The sequence below is a fragment of the Lytechinus pictus genome, chromosome 11 (genome assembly GCF_037042905.1).
Source record: "Lytechinus pictus isolate F3 Inbred chromosome 11, Lp3.0, whole genome shotgun sequence".
NCBI lineage: Eukaryota > Metazoa > Echinodermata > Echinoidea > Temnopleuroida > Toxopneustidae > Lytechinus > Lytechinus pictus.
Genome location: NC_087255.1, coordinates 14557779 through 14579221, shown reverse-complemented (window position 1 = coordinate 14579221; position 21443 = coordinate 14557779). Strand labels below are relative to the sequence as shown.

Below are 21443 nucleotides of genomic sequence, written 5' to 3'. Positions count from 1 at the left end.
GATGTTTTATTGGAAGGAGTTTCATAAATATCCTTATGTACAATAGAAAAAATATAGCGATACAAATATAGGAATTTCACATTTTTTTAAAATATTGAATCCCTGTGATTCAACATCTTACTTAGATAATGAACATAAAATACACAATTCTCTTTTTAAATCTTTTTTTTTATCAGAACCACAGTGTTGATTTGAGACAATTCAATAATTTTGTAAACGCTTTAAAATACAAAATTTGTTAAAACTGCATTTCATTTTATTCCAGAAAAGACCCTTCGCAATTCCAATATACCCACAAACATGATTTATTTTTAATTTTATTAAGCTTAAAAGATTAAAAATCCAATTGTCATTAATCAATAAAAAATGGATACTTTCATTTAAAGATAACAATGTAAATATAACCTCTCAAAATATCGTGAATACATCAACGTAAATTTAACAAGATATACACATATTTTGCTTCCCCGTACCCATGGTGACAACACCCGAAATGTCATTTGAGGGCCATAAAAAAATGAATAATGATTTTGACTCCCGCTGAAAACAGAGTTCTACGAATCAATAGTTTTGGCCAAGGATATCCAGATTAAAAAATAATAACGTAGGGTAATCATGAAAATAATGATCTTTGTTTTAGCTAACAACTTTTCCAATAGAACTTTGCACTTGTGATCAGTAATGATAAAACCAATATCGTTCCTATATGATAGAAACTTATTTGAAATGGTATTCTCTCATACTTGCAATAAAAATAATTATGTGAATCATGCAGCAGCCAATACGAATGGAGAAATGATAGGTACACTTTGAACAACTCATGGGGTGTCATTCTGATAGCCATGGTTTAGTTAAACCTGGGTTAACTTAGACCACACTGTTATGGAATGCCACTTGTCAACTTATTCACCTACTGAAAATTATTCTTATCTTGCCGCAAAAAGTTATCAAAAATTAACTGAGTCGTGAAATGGGGATAATACGAAAAAAAACCCCCAGAATAATGAATGTTAATGAATTTATTGGTACGATTTGCCACAAATATACAGGAAATATAAAGAAGCCAGCATCAGAGGTGTGATTTAGAATTCTAGTTTACACTGTAAAAACTCGTGTTTTGATTTAACACCAGCCCGGAATCTATAAATGTCCACGCCAGAGAAGTGTTAAACAACACCAGTTTCCTTTTGGGCTAACACCAGATAGGTGTTTATACAACACCAATTAGTATTAAAACATAATCGGTTTGATTCCAAACTGGTGTTGTTTAAATACTTCTCTGCATGGTGTGGACATATATAGATTCCGGGCTGGTGTTAAATCAACACCAGAGTTTTTGCAGGGTAGACTAGGGATAAACCTAGGTTTAATTTATCAGAATATCACCCATTGACATTTGAGTATATACAGTAATATTTACTTCCAGTGTTTTAGTAATAACAATGCATATCAGTTTCAAACATTCAAAATTTCATTTTCATGTATACTTTATAAGGCATCGAGAGAGTCAATTTCATATTCATATAAAGGCACAACATTTCAACGTTTATAAAGGCACGGTAGATATCTGGAGTACAAATTAAAACAATGTTTAAGTATGAAATCATAGTAGAAGCTTTGGAAGACGATGGTCCATTTTATATCTCAACATTCTCAACAAAGGATCTATAAAGTATGTGTTCCATGCACGTATCATAAAGTCTCCTGATGAAACCTATTCGGCAGGACATTGCCGAATTTCTGGCCCCCGTCTTGCAGTGTTGTGATTGATCCGATCTACCTCAAATTATGGAAATCCATCAATGTTGTAATTTTTCCTCCAGGACATATGCACAATTTCCTTTTGTAAACAAAGATGATCATAATCGCTAGAGGGTATTCATTTGTCTCGCAATCTACTATGGTCAAGAAGGAAATTCGTGATCACTCTCGCAAAAAGCGTTCACTAGCTTTCTAGGAAATTCGTGATCACTCTCGCTAAAAGTGTTCACTAGCTTACAAGTTCACGAGCTTTCGAGTGCCGCTGCAACTCTTTATCAAGTGACGAAAATGAACTTGTAAGCTTGTGAACACTTTTTGCGAGAGTGATCACGAATTTCCTAGAAAGCTAGTGAAAACTTTTTGCGAGAGTGATCATGAATTTCCTTGTTGACCATAGTAGATTGCGAGACATATGAATACCCTCTAGCGATTATTTCAGTCCGCAATAATGAACCTATTTAGTATTAAAGATGATCATACTCAATTTTCAAGAAAACGATAAATGTATGAATGTACATTATATCTAGAACACGTTTTGGACAAACATGTATTATATACGTTGACATTGCTGGCGTTCCGTAGTTGTGGTTGATCAGATCACAATAGCAACTCGTTGTGAGACGGGGTCCGGTATATTGCAAGAAATCAAGCGAACATGCACATTTCTCTTAAATAATTATATCCGATAATAAAATGTTTTGGCCACCTCTCATCTGCAGAAATCGGTCGACACCTGAGACGTCGATCGGATATTGAGGGATTTAACCCCGGCAGATAGAGTACACAGAGGCGTTCTTGGTCCCGTCTTTTACACTGCAAAATCTCTGGTGTTTATTTAACACCAGCCCGGAATCTATATATGTCCACACCAAAGAAGTATTGAAACAACACCAGTTTGGAATCAAACCGATGCTGTTTAATACTAATTGGTATTGTATAAACACCTACCTGGTGTTAGACCAAAACGAAACTGGTGTTGTTTAACACTTCTCTGGTGTGGACATATATATATTCCGGGCTGGTGTTAAATCAATACCAGAGTTTTTGCAGTGTAAAGAGTTGAGATTGATCCGAACTATGGAAAGCCAGCAACTCCAACATTCCCGATTAAATTGTATTCTGAATATGATGTATATGATGCATGTGTCATTGTCTTGACATACCAGTGTGGTCCTCCTCGTTTCCAAAGTGTTGAGGGCATAACTATGACATTGATGGGTTTCTATACTTGAGCTTGAATGGATCAATCACAGCTCTTTGTAAGGCGAGGCCCTGAGCTCACAGCTTACAAACAAACCAGAATGGGATATAATAAAGAAACCTTGGAATAGGTATACATGGTATAAGGATTAGTTAGCTGCTGATGCCTTTTGTCTGGAGATGAATCTTCGGTGGTACCATGGTCGAAAGAGCAACCCAATGACTTGGACTGCCATTTCGAATATATAATTAAGTGCAGTTATTTAAGACAAAAGTTCTAAACTGTTTGGACAGAATCATGTCATGAGAGAGGCACGAGGTTGCTGTTTCTGTTTTTCTTTTCCTTGCCTTCCGGTGACATAGCAGCCGATCGCTTCTGCCGCAGTAGATAGAACCGCCTCCAGTAGAACTTCATCTTGGTGCAGTAGGGGCTATGACCCCGGGTGCTGAGGAAAAACGATCCGTTATTATGGTGCTCGTCTGTGTAGTAGCCCATCAGTTTACAACCGTGTTCGCCGCACGACCGGCATCGTCCGGCTACGAAGTCTTCCTCGCTGTTGCAGGGTATGGCGGCGAATCGGCACTGAGGTAGCCGGACGGACTCAATGAAGTAAAGATGCGATCGAGCATGGCTACATCCGACCATCCACCATCTACAGCCGGGCTGTGCGTAGCCTCCGTTGGGATAAAAATCGCTGTGACCAACCTATTATATTGAGAAAGAAAACGACAGTGTTATCAGGGTGATGTCGAAAATTAATTAGCATAATTGGTTAACTCTCCATCAATTACGTTAGAATTGTAGTTTAATGTTTAATCCACCCCAACAGTTCTAACAATCATCTTTTGCAACTCCTTTCCCCTGCTGTTGATATTGTCCAGACATCCCCTTGAGCAAAGAACAATCAAGATTGCCTGATTGCAGAAATATGTATAACAAACTTTGCATTGTGTTTTCGCTAACATTTCTTTTCTATGGAGGAAGCTCTAGAGATTTATCCATTGTTTAACCGTAATATTTAGAATGATGTTCCAACCGTTGACTCGTCAAAACTTGCCAATGTTACGATTGGAATATTGTTGTTATAATTAAATTTCCTATAAGTTTCTGAGACACGTTATTTTTCAGGAAATATCAAAGGTCTTACTCTTTGAGAAATGCCAACGCCACCTTCGCTCAGTTTTCCTGAATCTGTATGGATGGCATCGACGTAGAGGGCGTCTGTTTCGTCCAATCTGCAGTCTTCGTGGGTGCCTTCAAAGCTCGGACCCGCGGCATCAAGAGCTTGGGTGGAAATCAACAAATGAAGTTGGTTATAATAAGTAATTGGTATTTCGTTTCTCTATAGAACGTTTAGATTTAGAACGTTATACTAACAATAATTACAGGACGAATTACAATGGTTCTTTCTACATGTTCTAAATGTATCCTAATCTGCGTACGACTGTTCATTATTGCCCAGAATGGAGAACAGGAAAAGGTGATGAGGGTGCCAAATGTATCATCTCTATGAGCTCTTCAAAGTTGTATAGCAGGCATCTCTAGTCCACACGTTTTGAATCATGCGATTTTTATTTCAGCATTACTAACAGCAATAACAAAATAATAATTAAAAACAAATGTTTATATCCTTGGCTGACATTATTTAATTAGGTGCCATCTCGTAAGTGTAATACACAACCTGGCAACTTTACAGTAACACATCTGGGGTCCGTTTAATAATAGAAAGATACAGCTACTTTAACCTTGCATGCCATCATCGCACCTACCATGGTAACCTTGATATTGTGATTGGATGTTGAGCCGTGTTACCATAGTAGTAATTGCCGTAATGATAAAGTTATAGTAGATGAACTCTTTATGGAACATGCCCCAGAAAAGAAGTTTACTCTAAGAAGCTTTATACCTGAGATTCTGCCAAGCCCGGGCAGCATCTGACCGGCGAACCCAGCGGCATGGGCTCCGAGACTATGTCCGATAAGGTGGAACTGGTCGTAGGGTAGGTCCGTGTACTCGTGCAGAAGTTGGATGAACTTGCCCACTTCCCTTCCCACCACGCGCATGTTCTGGACTGCTTTCAGGTAGTTAAGAGACTCGGCGCCATCAGACCAGTCTACCATCACAACGGCCAAGTCTTCCTGTAGACACGGATGGAAGAAGAATAATAATAATAATAACGACATATTTACCCAGGGTAGCCACTTCAGTTCCGAAAACTGTTCTCCCAGCGGGCCCTGCTATTATTATTACCCGGCTAAGCTACGCTACCGATTCAGGTGCACACATCTTTTTTTGGAATTATTTCCTGCCGGTACCCATTTATCTCACCTGGGTTGAGTGCAACACAGTGTGGATAAATTTCTTGCTGAAGGAAAACACGCCACGGCTAGGATTCGAACCCACGACCCTCTGTTTGAAAGGCGAGAGTCAGAACCACTAGACCACGACGCGCCCAAAGAAGACATTGTAACAGTTCTTTTTAAGATTAACACTGTACTTTGGATTGTTTAAATAAAGACCTAACCTTTCACTGACCGACATTAACCGCGATCCGGGGGGGGGGGGGGTCGTTCCCCTTCGATATTCCAACTTTGTACTGGAGCCTATTGAGAGATGGTCGTCTTGTCCCCCTATAGATGGACCAGAAAAGATCTTACGAAATCATGGCCTATGCTTTCATGATATAACTATGTATCGTTTGGGCAAATGCTGAGAGGTAAATGAATAAATCTGTGGATAGGCATAGAAAGGCATATAAATTTTGACTTTGAATTTCCTCACGACATTCTGGCATCTATTTTGACAACAACTTTTTTTTTCAACTACCTCATAACGAATCATTTTTTATATACTAGCACTTGATTAACCATATTGAAGCTATTGTTACAACACAACATATGACAAATGTTAGTAACATTTTGTCCCACTGATCAGTTGATCATGATGAATAAGTTACCTTCTCTAGAAGTGCATCCCTGAGGTCCAGGATCCACTGCTTCCAGATACCCTCGCACCAGCCATGTAGGATGAATGTGATCCGTCTCTCACCGATCATCTCCAACATCGTCTCCCTGGTCGCATTCGCTCTGACAACGGCTTGGGGAATCCCCTCTGAGTCCGTTTGACGCGTATAGATGACGTAATAGGTGTTGATGTCTTCGGGTGGGAGGGGCGGAAAGAAGTCCCGGTGGCAGTTGAGCGAGGTGTCGAAGCACCCGAGGTCTCCGTAACAAACCTCGTTACAGAAACCTGTCAAACAAAATATCAAATAAGATTGATGACATTCAGATGGCTGTTCGGGATTATTCTAATGAGTCACTTGACATCATAAACATAAACATGATGATAACTGAAACTGTAATGTTGTTATCAATAATGAACATCGGTTTCCTGGAGATATCCTTCGATTTGTACGGAGGAAATCAAACACTTTGTTGAATGGGAACTCCATCTTGAATGTATTGGTTTAAGTATCCACACGTGTAATTTATTTACCATAACGTCCACCATACAGATCATTGTCAAGGTCTTCTGTTACACGCTGATGCAATCCTGAAAACCCGACAGGTAGGTTATATTTTTTCATTTATATTCAGTGATAGTTTATCCGTACCACTTTTAACTAAGCCATATGTTTTGGTTTGGACTTTCAATACATTTTTATTCAAGTTCAAGATTGATTTATTTCTCCTCACTGTCAAGAGATCAGATAAAATACATAATACATAAAATAGACAATGAATAACAATGTATAAAATAACAAGGTACATCAAATAAGTTATAGAAAATGAGGAGGGAAAAATTCCATTTTATTCATAGAATGGAAGAGGCAACTCTTTCCTCCCAATCTTGTCCGTGGAATGGGTGGGGGAAACATTCTTCTGCTGGCATTAAAGGGGGATCTAACCCAAATAAATACTTGTTTTTAGAGGAAAAAGAAAAATCAGACAGGTTGATAGGTGAAAGATTGAACAATATCGGAAAAACAATAAGAAAGTCATAAATGATTAAAAATCGTAAAAGTTTGCAATCACTATATCCATGGAGACTTCAAATTGTGATGTCATATTGATGTAAGGCAAGGACTAATCTTCCATGCACTCCAATACACAAAATGCTCAATTTTTCACAAGTGTTAATTCAAATAATATTTTTCTTTCATCATGTTCATGATGATATGAGAGAATATACAAGCTGGGATATATTTAGATTAATGCCCCAGGGGAATGGGTACTTAAGAGAAAACCACATATTCCTGATAATTAAGTACATGGCCTATGGGAAAGTTTTCCTTGTCCCTTGTCATAATTTATTTACCCAGTTGCCAATTTAAAATCTACATAGTCTTAGGGATCCCAATTTTAAAGCAGCCATAAGTTTCTTATTACTTTTTCAATTTCTTTTAAACTTTCACCATTCTGTTTTATTTATTTTTCTCTTTTTTGAAAACACATTTTATTTTATTGGATTCCCCTTTAAATGAAAAAATAACTTTGAAAAATGAATGGTCTTCTTACCGAACCAAGAGCAGATAGAATGCAACCAGTTAGGGGTAGCTCCTCCGGCATTCACAGTCACTGCAAGTTGAAAGGTGAAAGAAATGCAGATCAAATGTAAGGTCATGAATGATTTCACCCCTCCCCGTAAACAACATAATACACAACAGATATGGCAACAAACAAACTAACAACAACAACAACTGGCCCCGAAAACATTACAGTGGCATAATATATTCGTTTCTGCCCTCAATTATACCATTAGAAATGAATGAACTATGAATAAGATAAAGGGAGTAGCCAGGGGAGGATCATGGAATTACATTTTCGTGGTAAAAGGAATGTTTAAGTCCCCATGGTCACGTAGCTCATATCGTTCATAAGAATGTACAATGATCATTGAACTGTTACTAAGAATAAATCCCAAGGCGAGTTTTTTGGTGGAAATCAGGATATATCAAGGTGATTTGGAAATTTTTCAAAAGGTATTGCACATTTTTTGAAAGAAAAACATCTTAATCATAAACTAAAAGAATGAATTGATGGAATTCATACACTACTACAACTGCGGGCAATTTACAAGAAAGCGTATTTGCGCGTGGAGCGTGAAAACAAGTTTAGGTACATTCATGGAAAAAGCTATAAAGAAATGGTAAACAACCCTTTACAGAAGTGGGATATGTTTTCATCCACTTTTGATCAACTTAGCTCACCTCAAATTCTTCAAAGAGAGAGAGAAAAAAAACAAGGGGGAATTTTATATTGGCTGCAATTTCGGCTAGGCTGGCTGCCCTAATATTTAGGGTCAATATTGGCATTATTACCAAAATGGCACAATGTCACGGCTAGAACAAAACCAGCCGATTTTTTTTTGTGTGTTGCTCATATCTGCTGATAAATCCATAATTTCCGAGTTGATGGTTAGCATCCTAGTTTGTAACATTTGTGTAATTTCTTCCACATGCCCCTTTATCAGACTATCATGAACGTTGGTCTGAATAACCAGACGCCTTTAACACAATTGTAAAATTTTCACATCTTTCTCCTTTCTCTCTGTATCTTTCTTTCTTTTTCTTTCTCGCTATCTTCTTCCTTCTTTTCTTTCTATCTTTATTTTTTTCTTAAAGTGTCTTTCTTTCTTTCTTTCTTTCTTCCTTCCTCCCTTCCTTCCTTCCTTCCTTCCTTCCTTTCTTTCTTTCTTTCTTTCTTTCTTTCTTTCTTTCTTTCTTTCTTTCTTTCTTTCTTTCTTTCTTTCTTTCTTTTTTCCTTCCTTCTTTATTCATTTAAATATAAATTTCTTAGATTTTATTTATTTTGATGTAAAGATAATAAGTATGCTTCTTTCAAAACAATTCGATATTATTTTATTTTTTCTACAAGAAAATGACATGGTAAAAACTATTGAATGGACATTTTTATTAGGTTTTCTCAGCCAGGCCATTACATGAATATCGGTGCCCCTACTTAACACCCCACTTTTCACTCTTCGTCTCATTTTTGTTTCACTCTCTTCTCTAACAATTGCCAATGATCGACCCCATTCCTCTGATAGTAAGGACACGATTCGATTAAATGGTTCTTTCATTATTCCATTTCCATTCTAAAAATAAACCAAACAAATTACCAGACAACATTAATGCGCATAATGTGAAGAAACTCGCTCCTGAATATGACAACTACACTTCAATTTACTTCAGAAGGAGAGCAATCCAAGCTTGGTCTCACATGAATTGGATAACAACCAGACTCCCTCTTTTTGTTTTGTTACACATCAACAGGAAAACGAAAAGTGCAAAATGATTTAAAAAGTATACAGAAAGGAATACAAGTGCAAAAAGGAACGACCTCGGGAGAGGAATTTGTCGATTTGCACATTTTATCAGAGGTGCTTGCTCATTTCCCATAATTCAATGTTCTCTTTTATGTTGTTGGAGTGACTCAATGGACTTAGTGGAAGACATACATCCTCACCCGGCATCCTTTGGTTACCCAGGAGTATATTACCCCTCCTTCAATTTAGTTTTGATGTTTCTTTCGAAACCAAATATGGGTCAACAGTTTTTATTTTTTTTCGGTAATTATGCCCCAGACAACAAATCAATATTTTTGAAAGTGCAGGATGCTACTCCCTCTTCGTGTAAGATCTTCAAACGTTTCTTTCTTCTCATAATGCAGTCACCATGCAGTGTGAACTTTGTTGTATTCCCGAGATGGAGGTCGCGAGGAGTGTAGATGGGGGGGGGGGGGGGGGGAGGCGTTCTTGACGCAATGATTGGGCTATATGATACACGGAGAGAGACAGAAAAGTAAGAAGAGAAAGAGATGGATAGCGAAAGAGTTCTCGAGGAATGAAAAAGTAAGATGTACAGATCGAAGCAAATACAATCCGAAAGTTGAAAGGAGTAGTATGTTAATAAAGATATAAAAACCAATTAGGAGCAGTTAGGGAATAAGGGACTGGGAAATGTAAAAAAAGGTATGCGCCTTCTTCTTTAAACCTTATATGCACATATTTATATTCTTCATAACAAACTTATTTTTGTATGAATTTATGTTTACGCCATGCATAAATTTGTGAAAAATGGAAGAAAAATTAATGTTTATTGATTTGAATTGAAATAAAAATTATATATACTTTACATTATTGTATGTACTGCCAGTGGAGGACAATTTATATGTTTTTAATGTGGACCAATAAGTTAATCTGAATCTGAATGATAAAAGATGATGAAGGGGATAAGAGAAGCATCGGATAGAGGATGAAAAGAATGAAGCACAGAAGAGACGTACAGAAAGGAGAAACCATTGAATGGTTATGTGAAATGTCTTATAACGTGAAAACAAGTTGTTTCTCATAGCAACAAAAAGAAATATTGAAACCTTAATAGAGTGCTTGTTCATTTAAAGATCCACCAAAAGAAGAGTTTTATATAATAAGTTTTATATTGTAATGCCACTTTCGAGATCACTTCCATATAACATGTATTCTGTTATCCATAAGGATCCGTAAATTGTCATTTTGTAATGGTGTGTGAATAATTCAATAGATATATATCACCATGATCATAAGCAGATTTACATAACATTTCTAAACTGTATTCAGATTTTCTCGGGAGAATTACAAATTACGTCGTAAAAGTATGAAGCTATAAAAAAAAACACTTTGCTTTTCGTCAACCCTTGAATATTTCTTTCAGTTTTCTGTTTTGTTATTCAATTCTTTTATGTACAACAACAACAACAACAATATAAGTATTTATATAGCGCTCTTCACAATGATTGTATCACAGCGCTTTACAAAATGAGCAAAATCAAAATTGTGAAAACAAAATACATACATACATAAATAACAAATAAATTAACTATTAAAAAGAAATGTCTTTAATGACCGCTGAAATGCTCCCAGAGATGACGATTCACGAATGCAGCGGGGGAGCTGGTTCCAGAGGCGTGGCGCGGCAGCAGCGAACGATCGGTCCCCTGAGGAGGTAGCAGTTCTTGGTCTTGCCAACAGAGTTGTATCAGTACCCGATCGTAGTCCACGCCTTTCACTCTGGTACAGAGAAATTAAGTCATTAAGATAGGGTGGAGCACAATTATGGATGCATTTGTAGGCAATGGTGAGGATTTTGTATGTGACACGCTTATAGACAGGGAGCCAGTGTAATTGATCTAGAAGGGGAGAGGCATGATCTCGCTTCTTGGCAAGGAATACCAATTTGGCTGCACGATTCTGAGCTCGTTGAAGTCGCTGGATGTTAGCCGAAGATGTACCACATAGCAGGGAGTTTGCATAATCAATTCTGGATGTGATCAAAGCTCTCACAGCATGCTCGCAGGCAGCCTGGCTTAGGAAAGGCCTTATACGAGCTATATTGGAGAGATGAAAATGCAGCGAACTTGAAAGGGAGGAAACGTGGCGATTCATCTTCAGGGAGGAGTCAATCACAACACCCAGGCTTCTGACTGAAGAGGAAGGTTGCACTACAGTTTCACCAATGACGAGACTAACATCGGACACAAGATGGAGATAGCGGGGGTTGGCAACAACCAGGAACTCTGTTTTTTCACAGTTCAGTTTCAACATGTTGCTCTGCATCCACCGCTGCAGGTCTCTAACACACACAGATAATGTGGTGAGAGCTAGCTCGACTGCACGTCTGTCCTTTGGGTCTGCGAAGATATACAGCTGCACGTCGTCTGCATAGATATGATAATGAATACCTTCATGTTTTTCGATGATGCCTGACATGGGCTGGGTATACAAACTAAAAAGCTGCGGACCGACCACCGATCCCTGCGGAACACCGAAATTCAAAGGAACTGATTCTGAGAGCTCGTTCGCAACCTTCAGCCTGAAACTACGTTCTTTCAGATAAGAATCGAACCAGGTTTTCACATTCCCAGAGATGCCGAATTGACTAGTGAGACGATTAAGAAGAATGTCATGATCGACGGAGTCGAATGCAGCAGAGAGGTCTAGGAAGACAACAAATGTAACAAGCCTGTTGTCCATCGCTCGAAGAATGTCATTTTGAACAATTAAGAGAGCAGTCTCTGTGCTATGTTCACGCCGGTAGGCTGACTGATTCTTTACATGCAGATCATTTGTATCAAGATAGTCCAAGATTTGGGACAAAGCAGCCCTCTCAATGATTTTGGAAAGAAATGGAACATTGGAGACGGGTCTGTAGTTTTTCAAGTTATCACGATCGAGGTTAGATTTCTTGATAAGTGGAGTAACCAGTGCTTCCCTCAGTGCTACAGGAAAGAGACCGCTGTCCAAAGATGTGTTGATGATTGACACAATATATGGAAGTAGTGTGTTAATGTTCTCCTTCAAGAGCCATGTCGGCAATGGATCCAGCGAACACGACTTATTGGGTGCGGAACGAATGAACTTGTACACTCTCTCCGCAGTGACATCATCAAAATCTTTTAGCTGAGACCATGGGCGGAAATCCCAGGGGGGACAGGGGGACGTGTCCCCCCTACTCAAAATAGTAGGGGGGACACAATATCAAATGTCCCCCCTACTATTTTTGGTATTTTATGATAATATAGGGTATTTATAATGCGCACATATCCACCTTGTTAGGTGCTCAAGGCGCTCCTATATTACCCGGCTAAGCTAGGCGTTCATAGCGCACACAGCTTTTTAAGGAATTACTTCCTACCGGTACCCATTTACCTCACCTGGGTTGAGTGCAGCACATTGTGGATCAGTTTCTTGCTGAAGGAAATTACGCCATGACTGGGATTCGAACCCACGACCCTCTGTTTCAAAGTCCGAAGACTAATCCACTGGGCCACAACGCTCCACGATGGTAAGAAATACATCATTATAAATCGAAATAACACATGTATTTTGGGACGAGATGAACTTACTTTGACGATGATAACCATTTTTTTTGCTTGTCAAATTTTCCCGCCCCTTGTCCCCATAGGCGGATCTAGGGTGATTTACATATCTTGTTCAATATGGAGTTCGAATATCAAGTTTGGAAGTCAATATACAAAACATATTTCACCTCGGAAATCGAACTTTCATTATTTTGTGTAATTTACAAATTGGTTTTTAAAAAGTGCTCTGTAAAAATGTCAGTTTTATGGTCTGAAATCTGAATGTTAACATTTGCTGCTTGCGCTGCGCGCTCGCTAATTTTGATTTATCAGGTACCTATTATTTTCGTGTATTCCATAAAGACTCGACGTTTCGGGCAGGTTGACTGTCCGTCTTCACTCATAAAGACGGACAGTCAACCTGCCCGAAACGTCGAGTCTCTCTACTGCTTCTACTCATCATCTCCACTCGCCGACTCAAGCCAGCAACTCCTCATCCATCCTACTACTCAAGCTGTTTCTTCAACTCATCAAACTCTTCTGGTTTACAGTCCTTTTCAGGACTACTTTCAAGAAAGGAATACTCTACTCTCAAATCTCCACTTTCTCGCCTATCCAATTCCTTTTCTTCCTCTTTCCACTGTTTCTATAACACTCCACATGGTGTACCGTAAACCGCATCAGCGATTGTACATGCCACCATTCAAACCTTCAAACAACATCACGCTCACGCATGTTTATTCAGATACTCAACTTGTTCTCTAATTTAAATCATTACCCAGTTTCAGATCACATTATCAAAAAATTGTCTGCTCGCGCTTTGTACTCGCATTATTAATGTAGGAAGATCCCACATTACTCATCCTTTTGATGATTTACAAAACATGAACAGAGTGGGCCATTTTTAGGTCTATAAATCTCGATTTTTTTTCTGCTCGCGCTTCGCGCTCGCACCAATCGTTAAATTATATAGCTATCCTGTTCACGATTACAAAAACTGATTAAAAATTTCAATTCTTTCTTTAGAAAGTTCAAAATTTTTCAGCTCGCGCTTCGCGCTCGCATTTTTTGATTGTTGAAATATGTAACGCCTTCATGGCTAAGTGCAAGCAGTCCTTAACAGGTACCTTTTCAACAGGTACCAGTTCAAAACATATTTAAAAATGTTCTGCTCGCGCTTTGCGCTCACATTATTAATACTCATCCTTTTCAGGATTTACAAAACATGAATAGAGTGTCTCGTTCAGTAAATATTACAGGACTAAATCTCGAAATTTTCCGCTCGCGCTTCGCGCTCGCATTATTTGTTTACTTATATACCTATTCTGCTTGAGTTACAAAAAGTGCTTAGAATTTCCATTCTTTAGGTGAAATGTCAAAGAAAATTCAGCTCGCGCTTCGCGCTCGCATTATTTGATTGTTAAATGCTACTTTAACATGTATCTTTTCCATCAGTACATTTTTGCTCGCGCTTTGCGTTCGTAGTAATTATTAAGTTGCATACACATCTTTTTCAGGAAAAAACCCACCAGAATCAGTTCAAATTTTAGGAAAAATTTCCAAAAAATCAGCTCGCGCTTCGCGCTCGCATCATACAAATAAGGATTATGATATTATATATTAATTTATAAGAATAAAGCTAATAAGTGACTAATGAGGACTACCCCTTCAAAGAAACAAACAAAAATCATCTTCGAGCTGCCGAAGTGTCCCCCCTACTTTTTGGGAGAGATTTCCGCCCCTGGCTGAGACGCTGCTCCATCTTCATGTGACGCACTGGCACAAACTAGCATGTAAAGGTATATGATAAAGCTGAATTGAAGTCACTTGTGAATACCAATTTCTTTGTATTCTCAAATGAAATCGAATTTAATTGGCTTCGTTGCTTTTGAATCGTAACTTATCTAATAATTCATTATTTCCAAAGAACCAATAAAGTGAAGATATATAATATGGATTAAATGGGTAATAAAAATATTTTATTGATCTGAATCTGTATAAATAGCGTCGGCAATCAATGAGGTGGGCCTTTACAGTTTACACCGCATCAGGGTTTTTCCAGTCAGTAGGTGGTATCTTTCACGGAAAAGCATCGTCATATTCACTATGACTCACCAATTAGCATTTTGATTGACGAAAACCTTAAATTTCTATGATGCATCCACCTTTTCTTTCATCAGAGACTTTAATCACCTGATTAAAATCTTCGCGCCTAAAGTCATTCTTGTAACGCGCGGCAATGACGAAGGTGAAAACCATGCACGTTGTAAGTCATCTGTGATGATAGTGATTAGAATCGTTCTCACTTTTATGACTGTAATTGTGGTGCTTCCAATGTCGCGCCAAATTAGAGAATTTGATTGCAGCATAATGAATATGCTATTCTATCGATGTTGAATAGACAACCGAATTAATACTCCCCACATGTAAACGGCGGTACGTTTTATGGCACAACCTAAAATAAACTTTTGCCATGGTCTTGCCGTAGTGGTCATGGTCATCATGATACGAATTGGTATGATTGCGGGTTCGTTCCTTTACATCTTGTATTGGGATATGTAAAGTGGGCGATTAAATCATCATAATGATTATGATTCATGTAAGTAACTTTATATAACAGAGGTGGCAATAATAAGGTTTCTGGTAATGTAATCGTGATAAGATCGAGATAACAATTTTCTATCTTTAAAGCACTTCGAAATCTTATAAATTCAGAATATATATATCTACTTACCGAAAAGAAGAGTAAGCGTGAGACAAACAATTGTGTTGTGTATTTTCGTCATGATGCTTTTATCAAAGTTTCAATCGGGATTCTATATTAAAACAGTTGGCAAGATGAATTGATTTCCGAGCGACGAATCAGCTGCTTATTTTCGGTCAGTGCCCGACACCCACGATGTGTTTTACGAAGATTCCGGACGAAGACGAAGGACGCCGAACAGTACCGGAGACTGACGATGGCCCTACTTCCAATTCCAATTTAGAGTCACAAGCAATCTACAGAGGAATAAATCATGCCCTGTTGTGCAATAATGATGTTGCAATTTTCCTATTCTTTTGAGATGATAGAGTCACGTAAAGTCGGCGACGTTCTGTGAGACGATTTGTTCTGCGTCACCGACGATTTCCGTTTTAATCACGAATCCCTCGTCGAAAGATGTCGAGAGATGTTCCGAAGAGGTTCTTGGCGGTCCTGGTGATATAAGGAGTATAGTTCGGCTTCTGTCCTCTTCTCTTTTCCGATGAGTATGTGGTTGTCTACTGGCGATCCAGACTATAATGATAAAATATTTGAAAAGGGGTTCTTTATATTGATAAAGGACACAATAAATTGGGATAACGAAGCAAATCGTATGTAATTTCCTTTCAACAACTGCTTTTTACAGATATTTTTAAGAGGAACTAAAACCGACTGCCTTTAGATATCACTTGGTATGGTACTGGTTAATGAGTGGGAATTGTGGGATAAAACAGTAGGCCTAAAGCATACCGGGAGGGAGGCGATTACATTTTTTGTTGTAACACAGTATATAATTTCTAAGAAAGAAATGTTATAACCAACGGCTTCTATTTGAAGCTTCTGAAGACAAGAAAATGAGCAGTGTAGAACTTTTGATAAACTTAAGTTCAACGAGGATACCTATTTCATGATCACCCTTTACAGCAAGGAAAAATTATAAATACCGATATTTAAGAATAAATAAGCATTACAAAACTTAAACAATCTTAAATTGTTTCGGAATCAAAAGAGTCTTTTAAAATAGTAATCATCATGAAAATTACGAAAAACAAACTTTAGGAACGACTTAAATACTAACGACATGAACGACTGCTCGTTAGACGTTAAACACAAAACAAATAATATCCACGTGTTTTGCCAAGACATTTAAATCGAATCAAACATCGAACACGCAACTAGGTCAACATATCGGTATTAATTCAAAATCCAAATAAATTGTCCAAAGTCACAAGGTTATTGCTCCAGGCCTGAAAATTCTTATTTTTCATAGTTTTGCTTCACCGGAGAGGGATTTGGGAGAGGTCAAACCTATTTAGTGTGGTTGACCGCTGAATAACTGGCATGACTTTTGTTATCTAATTTCGTTCGTATTTCATCGTATTAGTTCATATTATTTTACTAGACTTTCCTTCCTTGTCTCGTCCACAATATTTGTCCAACAATAGGCGCCCGCCTTTTTGTTATAGTTCGATATTCAGGTGCAATGGTAAACATATATACTTGAATTGATAATAGAATCTTCTACGGTGGCGGAATGTCCTTAGAAAAGCGGGAGATTGACTTCATGAGTGATCATCAATCGATCCGTCTGGATGTTCCGAATCTATGGGTAATTTTCCCCATTGTCATGACTACAATTATTACAATATGGACCAGAGTTTTGTTGAGGATTCAGAACTGCTGAGGCATTAATCATTGGGTGTCGGATGAATGATTTATTGCTTTGATTGTAAACAGACGAACTGATTTCAAAGGTGCCTAGATTTGTAGATTAGATTTATGGAGACAGACAATTTGAATGTACGATAGCATCTATGCATTATTTTACATACATCCAAGGGGACCTGATACAACATAGGCCTCTCCATTTTTGTCCCCCTCCCAGGAATGATAAGTGAAGATCATTTTGACATTGAAGGTATAGTTTAACACTACAAAGGTCGTATTAAAATATACATAACTTTGATTCATGCTGTATTCAATATTGTTCAAATGAAAGGAAAAAAAAACACCCAGGAAAAAAAAAGATGAAATTCGTGCAGACACTTTCAAGATAAATCTGTAACCGAAAAATCATCAGTTACTAAATCTCCTGGGAAGATTGATATCACACATATTAGCGTATGGATGAAATTAAGATGGTGTTTCCGGTCACTTTATATTTCACTTTTTAAAGCACTAAATGATGATTTTCGGGCGCGATTTTTTTTCTGAGCTTCATTTTTATAACGTTGAAAATACATGCATGACAATTTGGCTAATATTTTCATATTTTGTAATTAAATAAATGCTATCTTTTGCCTTTCTATCATTTTCTCATTTCCCAGTCTCTCCTCTCCCTCTTTATGTTCTATCGCTATTTCTTTATCGTGGCTTCATATTTTTTGTAGTCACCATGGTTACCAGGGCAACTCAACATCAAAAGACAATGAATATTTTCTCCATATCTCTGGCCTTCGTTTCACTCTCGAGTACCATTCAATCCGTTAAGACTAGAAGCGTAAAGAGCCCCCCCCCAAAAAAAAAAAAAAAAAAAAAAAAAAAACCAATAATAATAAATACATGATAATACAAAAGGGGGCCAGACAATATGAGTATGGGGGAAAAGATGCAAGCAAGGCAAGTGAGCGAAGCGATAAAGCAAAAATGACATTTTTTGTACTAAAATCTTATTTTGTTACAAATCTTTACATTATATTAAAAATAGTATAATTTTCACATTTTCTCTCTTCTTTCCTTTCCTCATTTTATCCTTTGTCGTGAAAATATTGGGTGGCCAATGACCCTGAGGCCCCCCATCTGTACGCCAATGGTTGAGACATTTGTCTATATTTTATTGGCAACTAGACTACATGATTGTTAAAAAAAGCAACAGAAAACATGAAATATTCCTTGTCCCCATTAACATCGGCAAATTACTTACAAGTTTTCAATAAGCGTTTATGAGATTAAGGAATATGTTCATAATGGGCTTTTGGCCGTCTTACGCCGTCTGACTTTTTTTTACACGGAGACAGACGTAAAGCTGTCGTCTAACCTCCTCTCACTTCCCTGGTTAGACTATAATAGTGAAAAGACTTTTAAAGAATATTAGCCGAATTAGAATTGTCACGCTGAAAATGCAAGAAAAGTAGTTTATCACGTATGATAATGTTATTGCACCAAAACATAAAGTGAAGTGTGCTTGGCAGATTATAATGTTAAGAGAGAGATACAGAGGGAGGGAATGTGACATTGATGGTTGATTGATCAGTGTTCGACTGAGAGTTAGGTGTATTGTGTGTAATCCTTCATGCCTAGCAATAAAAAGAAAGTGGTATGCTATTAACACTTGTTAATGAACCTTGAGGTTTTTGTATAGTAGTTGCTGTACTAGAGTGACACGGATAAGAAGACACACCACCTGTCAGTGCCTGTCCACTCTATGAAGTAGCCTTGGTGTACAGAGGTGCAGAGATCTTGCTCAAGCCATAAGATCGTCGGTTACCTGAGTGAAATTTGGAAACTGACAGAAAGATGGCTCGTTTCTTCATACATGTATTTTCCAAGTTCATTCCGACACTACCATCGGTGAGTGATAATTGTGATATTGTTAATATTACTAAATCCCACATCGATCATTGTATCACCGAATCATGATTTTGATTATGATTAAATTCGATTTGTGAAGATCATAAATGGCATGTGTTTTGTCGTTCTCAGTTTGAATCGTAATATGTGACATGAATATGCAATTAAAAAACTATGATATCACCCTGGTATTTCCTAAGAGGTAGAGATATCCAAATAGTTTTGAAATGGTTAAATGAAAATTCAGTGACGCCATCGACCGTGTTCATGATCGTCTCCTGGGATAAAAATCAATGACCGTATCACATATCGGAATAACCAAGGATCTACGTCACAAAGTAGCGTAACCTGAGGTGAAACTGTAACATGACAAGGCTAACATCCTAAACCCTTCATATTATTCCTTTATCTGCATACCATCCTCATCCCATATCAACTCCTTCCTCTCCATCTTCTTTTTATTGTCCTCCCATTCGTATTTTTTCGTCCTCTCCGTCATTTCATCCTTTTCATTTTCTCTCTCCTCCTTCCTCCTCTTCTTCTCTTCATCATCTTCTCTTTTCTTCACCTTTTATTTTTCTTCCCCCTCTTCTTTTACTTCATCTTCGTCGTCTTCTAAATCTTTCTCCCCTTTCTTCTTCTCTTCCTCATTTTTTTTTTTTGGTCATCATCCTCTTCTTTATGTGTGTCGTCGGCTGCATCATCATAGATTTGCCTTTTCTCTTCCTCATATTTTTGATTTCCTTAATCGTCATTGGGGATATCGTTTATTTTTTAAAACTATAATAATAAGGCCTATATTACAAAATAGGCATATTTGACAACTTTCGACACATAGCATGCATAAATTAGCAAATGAAGAATGAGAGCTTCACGAAATTTTTGCTTTCTAACCAAAATACGTATACCTCGTTCACATGGTTCAGACCGTGGACCTACTGTATGCTCAGACAGAGAAACGTAAAAAAAAAATCATCTGAACGCTTCAATCTACCGTTAAAAACCTAATGTAATCAATTGACTGATTTTCTTTACCAAGTTTCCAAAAACACAACAATGGATTTAATATATCGAATAAATCAAGAACAATAGATCAGTGGGCTGGAACAGCGTAAGCCACGGAATCTCGAAAGCTTATTTCCAGCGCAGATCTCAACAGGAAAGAAAATACTCCCATGTATTTTGAAAAAAAAATGGGACATTTGGTTTGTTAACAAATGGTTGAAATATTATTGTATACTACTCGATGGATGAAAAGATGGTTTTAAGGTTTTTCATCCTCGTTGTACTGTTTTTTTTTTTGCAAAAACAAGTACATGAAGTATATTTTGATTATGTTGATTCGATAAAACACGTAACAAATCTTATCCAAAACTGATTTTAAATCAAGGCTTAGAATCCAGAAAAATGCGTGCCTGGAATACATATCCCTGGCATAGAAACAACATATTATTGACAAACAAGGATGATGACGAGAAACAGATGTAGTCTGCATGTTTGCCGTCTTTCATGTTCTCATCACGTGACAGATGGCCAACGGTTAACTTGTACTTTTTTTTAACTTCGACCAAGGGGTTACGACTGAAGAGCATCGTTACATTTCTTTGTAAATTATTTCGAGAGAAAAAAAGCTGATATTCTGTACACAATACACAGTACAATTCAAAAATGAGCGTGCTAATTTCACTTTTATACGGATTATCATTAAATGTTGTATCAAATGTACATTTATAAGAAATCGATACGCATTTTCAACGTTTCAAAAATCTTCCCTACCTGTGCACCAAATATTCCAAGGTAAACTTTAGTGAATACAGCATATTTGTCCTGGTTGATTGGAATAGTCAAGTAAAAGTTTCCTTTAATAAAAACTTACACAGTCTGCATGTTTGAAGTGAGAAATATTCCTACCGTCCATAAATCGCGTCACAATGGAAATTAAATCCAGCTCTGGAAGTGTGGAGTCAACGTCTTCTGAGATCCAAGATCACGACTGAAGTTTAAAGACCTTGTGCAGTGGAGATTGGTTTACGACGTGCGTCTCGCGTCCGTTTCTGCTGAACTCTGAAAGCAGTCAGGTCCTCCGCTAAACCAGAAAACGAAGGATTTGTCTCGCGCGGGTAAGAGCTCGGGAAGTTTGCGGTGGACCGTTTCGCTCAAGAGCTGACGGCAACATCGGCCCATTAATCATCGAGAAAGAAAATTCAGGGGCATTGAAAGAAGAGACAGAACCATTTGATTTTCATTATAATTGATGACATCCTATAGTTGGTATACCATCCAGATAAAACGCTATTTAGTCACCTACATTTTGGTTTGCCGCAGCTGC

General features: G+C 37.7%; 1 protein-coding gene across 2 annotated transcripts; it reads right to left on the bottom strand.

The window, feature by feature from the left end:
- Nucleotides 1-2150: 2150 nt before the first annotated feature.
- On the bottom strand, nt 2151-21190 carry LOC129271829 (pancreatic lipase-related protein 3-like). 2 transcript variants are annotated; one of them, XM_064106837.1, is made up of 7 exons: nt 20891-21190; nt 15536-16078; nt 7480-7539; nt 5919-6211; nt 4869-5100; nt 4110-4246; nt 2151-3667 (listed from the first exon to the last, which is right to left on the bottom strand). In XM_064106837.1, the coding sequence occupies exons 2-7, from the start codon at nt 15585-15587 to the stop codon at nt 3263-3265; spliced, it is 1179 nt and encodes a 392-aa protein (XP_063962907.1). In that variant the 5' UTR covers nt 15588-16078; nt 20891-21190; the 3' UTR covers nt 2151-3262. The 2 variants fall into 2 exon arrangements, with proteins under 2 accessions (XP_063962907.1, XP_063962908.1); XM_064106838.1 differs by having other exon boundaries at nt 21026-21180.
- Between the last annotated feature and the right edge of the window lie 253 nt (nt 21191-21443).